Source organism: Monoraphidium neglectum (genome assembly GCF_000611645.1).
Source record: "Monoraphidium neglectum strain SAG 48.87 unplaced genomic scaffold scaffold02036, whole genome shotgun sequence".
NCBI lineage: Eukaryota > Viridiplantae > Chlorophyta > Chlorophyceae > Sphaeropleales > Selenastraceae > Monoraphidium > Monoraphidium neglectum.
Window position 1 is genome coordinate 1,151 of NW_014011592.1, and position 6,508 is coordinate 7,658.

The 6,508-nt window shown below is 71.2% G+C and overlaps 2 protein-coding genes across 2 annotated transcripts in view; one reads left to right on the top strand and one right to left on the bottom strand.

The window, feature by feature from the left end:
- MNEG_9713 (hypothetical protein) overlaps positions 1 to 1,343 on the bottom strand; it is a gene marked incomplete at both ends in the record, with an annotated part of 1,937 nt that extends 594 nt beyond the window's left edge. Inside the window, one exon of the mRNA XM_014041814.1 lies at positions 266 to 1,343. Within this exon, the coding sequence (XP_013897268.1) occupies positions 266 to 1,343 (1,078 nt within the window). The remainder of the gene's footprint in view (positions 1 to 265) is intronic.
- A 514-nt stretch (positions 1,344 to 1,857) lies between these two features.
- The window catches only part of MNEG_9714 (hypothetical protein), a gene marked incomplete at both ends in the record, with an annotated part of 5,583 nt that continues 932 nt past the window's right edge, over positions 1,858 to 6,508 (top strand). Inside the window, 7 exons of the mRNA XM_014041815.1 lie at positions 1,858 to 1,947; positions 2,088 to 2,151; positions 2,268 to 2,338; positions 2,575 to 3,085; positions 3,654 to 4,692; positions 5,074 to 5,391; positions 5,565 to 6,268. Of these exons, the coding sequence (XP_013897269.1) occupies positions 1,858 to 1,947; positions 2,088 to 2,151; positions 2,268 to 2,338; positions 2,575 to 3,085; positions 3,654 to 4,692; positions 5,074 to 5,391; positions 5,565 to 6,268 (2,797 nt within the window). The remainder of the gene's footprint in view (positions 1,948 to 2,087; positions 2,152 to 2,267; positions 2,339 to 2,574; positions 3,086 to 3,653; positions 4,693 to 5,073; positions 5,392 to 5,564; positions 6,269 to 6,508) is intronic.

Genomic DNA, 6,508 nt, shown 5'->3' on the forward strand with positions numbered 1-6,508 from the left:
CCGCCGAGCGGCTGCTGCTGCGCCGCGGCCGCGGCCCAGGAGCTGCGCACGCCGACGCGGCGCGCGACGCGCTGCAGCAGCGCGGCCGGCAGTTCGCTGATCGCGCGTGCGCGCCCCTCTGGCGACGCGTCCTGCTCGATCGTGACCCGCGGCCACGCGGCGGCGGCCGCCTGCGCCGCCTGCGCCGCAGCCGCGCGGCCCCCGGCCCTCATCGCCGCCCAGCCCCTGCCGTGCGCTGCCCCGGCCCCCGCTGCCGGAAGCCGACCGGCCGCCGCTGCCGCCGCCACTGCTGCCGCAAGGTCGTCCGCCCCCTCGACCTCCAGCACCGGGCCACCCCCCTCCTTCCCGCCACCGCCGCCACCCGCAGCGCCGATCCGCGGGTCGCGCAGCAGCGGCAGGTAGAGATCGCAAAACCCTGACCAGCTGCCGGCCACGATGCGCTCAACCTTTTGGCTGTCCTCTGCCAGTCCCATCCTGATGTCCCCTTCATATGACAGCCCCGCCACGCGCCGCACGACGTCCCGAAAGTCGCAGGATGCGGGGGAGAGCAGCAGCGCGACGCGCAGCGCGGCGAGGAGGTTGGCGTCGGCGGCAGTGGCGAGCTGGCGGCGGGCGGCGTCGGGGGGCCGGGGCTGCTGCTGCTGCTTCTGCTGCTGCTGCTGTTGCTGCTGTTGCTGCTGCTGCTGCTGCTGCTGCTGCTGCTGCTGCTGTGTATGCTCCGAGCCGCCCACCGCCGGCTCTCCCGCCGGGGGCGGAGCTCCGAGCTGGCCGAGCGGCAGGACCGGCTTGTGCAGCCGCCCCGGCACGTATAGGTGGCGCCACGTCAGCATATCTTCGAGGTACGCCGCCCGCCCGATGGCGCCGTACTTCACGAGGCGCCCCTCCAGCGGCACGAGGGTGTTGAACCACACGCCCGCGCCGATGGCGTCTGCGGCGCGCGCGACGGCCGCCGGGCCAAACCACTTGACGAATGAGTAATGGCTGGGGTTGCGCTCGATGTTCTGCGCGTGCCAGGCTTCAGGGTCGTCGACGATGAATATGAAATCAATCATGGGGCCGCCGTTGATAGCGCTGCCGCTGCTGCTGCTACGGGTGCTGCTGCTACTGCTGCTGCCACTTTTGAGGGTGGCCGCAGCGGCCTCGGACGAGGGGGCAACGGGCGCGCCGGCGCCGACTCTGCCGCCGACGATCCCACGGCCATCGGCAGTGGCAGCGACCACCTGCTCCTCGGGAGCGTACAGGTTTGGCTGTAGGAATACACCGCTGCCGTAGGCGAAGCCCTGAGCTATTGGGGGAAAGTGGGACGCGACGAGCGACTCCAGCGGGTGACGCGGCCGCGCCATCCCGGGCAGCTGCCTTCCCGGCTTGCTGGGCCCGCCACAATGCGCAGCTTTTCCGCTTGCTACAGGTGCGGCTGCGAGGACAATGGTTCGCCGCGGCCCCGGCGGTGCCGCTTGCTGATGCGCGCCCAGCCCCCAGCGTGGCAACTGCAAATCGTAGCCCCTTCCTGCGTGTGCTTCGCGCGGCCCTGATCGAGTTGCTGTGATAATACTGTCCGCGCGCTGAATGCGCTCTGCAGCTGAACGGTTGGCGTGCTCGTTCCGGACCTGATCATAGAGATCGAATCGCAAGGTGGACCCCCTCAAAAAACGTGGCGCGATCGTTTGTATTTTGCAAGCCATTTGACTTGATAGCAGCTGCTGTGGAGGCTGCACGCGGCGTGTCAAACGAAAGTCTTCCCCTTAGAGCCTGCCGTGGCCTGCCATATCCCTTAACGGTATAGTCTCTCTAAAAATTCCTTCCATATCAGACTCCATTTCAGACATGACAGCCAGTTGTTGACCGCGCGCTGATCTGATGGCGGACTCTAGCAGGGACCGTCTGCTGCGATTAGTGCTGCATGGTGCCGAGGAAGCACTGCAGGAGAGCCATGGCAAGGCAAAGGAGGTGAGCTCTCGCCATGCCGGACGCCCGCGCTTGTACGCGACCTCTCCTGTCGCGGGGCGCCGTTTGCGCAACCCAGCCTGGGCTTGCACCATGCACATGTGGTTGAATGTTGATCTGTGCTGTACCCGTGGAATCTTTAGGTCATCAAGAGGCGGAGGGACAACAAGCATGCGGCGTCGCAGGTGCCCGAGCTCTCTGATGCAGGTGTGTGACGGGCCAGCGGAAAAGGCAACGCCGTTGCAGCGCATTTGCCCGCATTGGACCCTGAGAAACAGCGGGCTCACACTCAACTGGACATGCGTCAACCATCAAACACGCAGTCAAATCACGGCTTCAAGAGGACGCGAGGCAGCTGTCTCTGTTCAAGCAGCAATGGCTGCAAGACCACCAGGTTTGCTGAGGTGGCTGCTCACGTACACACCCATGTTTCGTGGGCGCACAGAATCCAAACAATTCGCATCAATCAGCGCAGTCGTGCGGCTGCTGTGCATGGCGGAACTCAGCAGCATGCGAGTGGAAGAGCTTCATGCATATGCGCAACATTGGCAAGCCAATTTTGCCTTTGTCATCCTTACTGCACTCGTCGTGCCGCTTCTCACATGATGGGCGATTACTGCACGCCCACAGGCATACCAGAAGGACCAGACGGCCGCGGCCAGGGCGCTGGACTCTCTGCAGCATGCCGCCTCTTTTGAGGACATGTCCAGGGATGGCGACAACGGCGCCGGCGCGGCGGACCGACTGGCGTCCCTATTCGCGGCGCTGCACAGGAGCGGCGCAAAGGGCTGGAGCGTGGCGCCTGGCGGCGCCGACGTCTCCCGCCCGGACGGCGCCCCCTCGCAGGCCGCCTCCCGCGCCGCCTCGCGCCGCGCCTCGCGCGACGGCGCCGCAGCCGCCAGTACCGCCTCAGCCGCGACCGCCGTCGCCGCCGCGCACCGCTGGGCCGCGGCCGCGCGCCACAGCATCGAAGATTTTGCGGAGCTGATCCGCCACCCCGGCTCAACCTCAGAGGCGCACGACGGGCCCCTGTCGCGCTCCCTGTCGGCGGTGCGGCAGCGGTCCGCCGCGGCGGCGGAGGCGGGCGCGCTGGTGGGGCAGGCGCTCGGCCAGGTCGTGGAGGGAGAGCGCGAGGGCGCAGGTGGGGTTGCGTCTGAGTGGAGCCCATGCGCATGCACCGCATGTGTCCTTTTGATTGCATGCACGGTGTTCACATGCATGCGCTGCATGCACCACATGTTGTTGTGGATCCCTTGCATGCGCATGGCGCAGGTGTTGAAAATGCGAGATGGGTCATGCTCCGACCACTGTTTCACAGTTGCCAACACGTTGCATTCGCGCAGACTCGCCCCTGCCCGCTGCGTCCCCGTCCCCTGCCGGCGGCCGCGTCTCCCGTCCTGGGCGGCAGCAGGGGATGCGGCAGCACCAGCAGGCTTCGATAGACAGCCTCACTTTTGCACACTGCCTGGCGGGCAACGAGGTGCGCCAGCAGCCCTTGGCGCTTGAGGCGTAGGATGGTTGTGCCGCATGGCACAGAGTCCAGCCTCATAGCACAAACGCAAATGGGGGCTCAACAGCTGAGATGCACCAAAGACAGAGAGGTGCATGGAGTGTATCCTGAACATCTTTTCCCGCGCATGCGCAGGAGCTTCAAGCGGGAGACCTGAGGCGCAGTGTCACCAGCCGCGCGACGGCCCCTGCGCATGCAGCCGCCGCGGACGGTGCTGGGCGGCAGCTCGTGCTGCCAGTGGACCTCGCCGCCGCCGCCGCCGCCGCCACGACAGGCGAGCTGTCTGCGCGGCCGTCGGACTCTGACGCCGGCGACCGCCTGCCGATCGCCATCTCGCGCCGCCCGCTCGGCCGCGGCCCGCTGGCGCAGTCGATGGCGGTGCGGCAGAGCGCGACGCTGTCGCAGACGCTGGGGGGAGATGAGGAGGCGTTCCACCGGCTGCTGCAAGGGGCGCTTGCGCCCCGCCCGGCTCCGACCGTTGAGCGGCCCTCGGAGCAGCAGCAGCAGCAGCCCCAGCAGGGCGGCGCCGGGGCGGCCGCGCCTCTTCCCTCATCGACGGCCGGCGCGGGCGCGCAGCCTTCAGGTGCCCTCGACGCGCCCCGCCCCTCGCTGTCGCCGCAGCCGTCCGCACGACCGTCCCAGTCGCTGCCGGGGTCACGGCGCGCGTCCACCCTCGCCGCGGCGCCGAGCGGCTCGGAGGCCGGGCAGATCGTTACGTGGGGCAGCGGCCTCGCGGAGGCCATGCGCCGCTCGAGCGCGACGCGGTCCTTTCGGCGCACCACCAGCACCGCAGCGCCCCTGCCACAGGGCCCCTGCGCCGGCGGCGCCGTCGCACGCGCCCCGAGCTCGGCACCGCCCCCTGCAGACGGCGCCTGGCCCGGCCCCGCCCGCGCCGCTTTGGGCAGCTCCGCCGGCCGTGCAGGCCCGGGCTCTTTGGAGGCGGGCGCGCTGCTGCCGCGCCGCTCCCTGCAGCTCATATCGCCCCCCACCACCGCCGCCGGCGAGGACACAGTCGCGGATGCAGAGGGCGGCGGGGACGGGGAACTGCTGGAGTTTGACCTGCTGGACGGCGCGGCGGCGCAGGCCTCACTCAGCAGGCGGCAGGCCGACGAAATAGAGGCCCGGCTGGGCCTGCCGCGCCCCGCGGCGGGGCCTGCCGGCGCGGCGCCGGACGGCGGGGAGCCGGAGGGGCGGCACAGTGGGGAGGCGCGGCCGGAGGGCGGCAGGGGCCGCCGGAGGTGGGCTGCGCGGGCGGAGGCGGGAGGAGAGTGGGTGGAGCCTGCAGCCAGGGCGCCAGGCGCAGATTCGGACGTGCCGGCGAGCATCGCTGATGCCAGACAGGACGCTGCGGGCGACACAGAGGGCGCAGCGCAGCCGCGGCGGGGCGGCGCCGCTCCGATCGAGGTGATGGCGGCCGCCGCCGCTGCCGCAGCAGCAGCACAAGCAGCAGGCGAGGCCCTCTCTGGTGCGGTGGCCCGTCCCTCGCCACCGGAGCGACGCCACACCCTAGATCACGCCGATGGCCTCGGCCCCGCCTCGCCCGAGGCCGCGCCGCCGCGCCCCCCACCCGAGCCCGCCGCCCAGCCGCCCTTGCCCACTCGCGACGTCCTCGGCCGCAGCGCCGCGACGCCGGCCATTCCCGCGTCCGGTCGCCGGGGCGCCGTGGGGACGCCCGGCAGGGGCGTGCAGCCCAGCGTGTTCGCTTATTACAGCGGAGAGGCTCCTCATCAATTTCAGCACCAGTACCACCATCACGAGCAGCAGCAGCAGCAGCAGCAGCAGCAGCAGCAGCAGCAGGATGCGCCCCGCCCCATGGCCCTGGAGGAGGCGTACAGTGTCTCGCACCCCGGGGCCCTCAACCCCCTGCAGGCCGGCCTGCACAGGGCGCGCTCGACGCGGGGGCAGGGGCGGCCGGCGGACGATTTTCTACACTACAGGTGGGCGGGCCGCCGCTTCCAGCATGGAGATGGGCAGCTGGTGGTGGCGTAGATTTTTGGAAGGAATGCCCTCTTTTCCTTCCAAAGAGTGGATGTTTTTGTCATGCTGAAGCGTGAAGCATGCCATCAACATCCTATGCAACCCCTGGAAACCCCCAAACCTCACCACACAGCAGTGCAAGCGGCGTGCTGGGCGTGGCGTCGCTCCCGCCAAAGCCGCGGCCGCCGTCGCGCGCGGCCTTGCTCGCGCGGCCCGCGCCGGGGCCCGGCGCCCCGCCGGCGCCGGGGCCGCTGCTCGGCGCCCACCGAGAGCTGCCCAGGGCCCTATCTCAAGGCGTGCCGCCGCCAGCGCCCGAGGGCGCCGCGGCCACGGCATCCTCGCGCCCCCCGTCGGGCGCCGGCAGCGCGCCCCCGCCTCGCCGGTCGCCGTGGGGCTGGGAGGCGCTGGGGCTGCCCACGGGGCCTGGGGTGCCGCTGGCCGACCCCACGATCGACCCGCAACGCAATACGAACAAGTACGCCCAGAGCTGGTTCGGCCCCGACTGCAGTGCAGAGCGCGCCGCGGCGGCCGGCGGCTTCGCCGGCGCGAGCGGAGGCGGCTGGCCGCGGCCGCGCGGCGGAGCCGCGCTCAACGCGCAGGAGTGGCTCGAGCAGCAACGCCGCAGGGGCGGCTACGGCGGCGACACCGCCGCCAGCGCTGCAGTGCCGCCGCCGCTGCTGCACAGCATGGTTGGCAGCAGCAGTGGCGAGGGCGGCCCGAGCAGGGGCGGCAGCCAGGGGAGCGACTATTTCGAGGCGCACCGCGCCGGCGCCGGCGCCGGCGGCGGCGACGGGCGGCGCGCCGCTGCGCTTCGCTCGCCGCCGCAGTTCCTGACGGGTGACGCAAGGCCGACACACATATGGCGGGAGGGAGGGGGCTGGCCGGGCGGCGGGGGCGCGCCCGGCTCGCCGGCGGCCGGGGCGGGGTTCCATCAACGTGGTGGCGCGCAGGGCGTGCAGCCGCTCTACAGCGCGCCCTCCGCGCCGCCGGCCGGCGCCGGGCCGCCTGGCGCGTGCCTCTCGACAGCCGTCGACCTCGCGCGCCGCTCGGCGGGGGCGCGCCAGCAGCCGCGCGCGC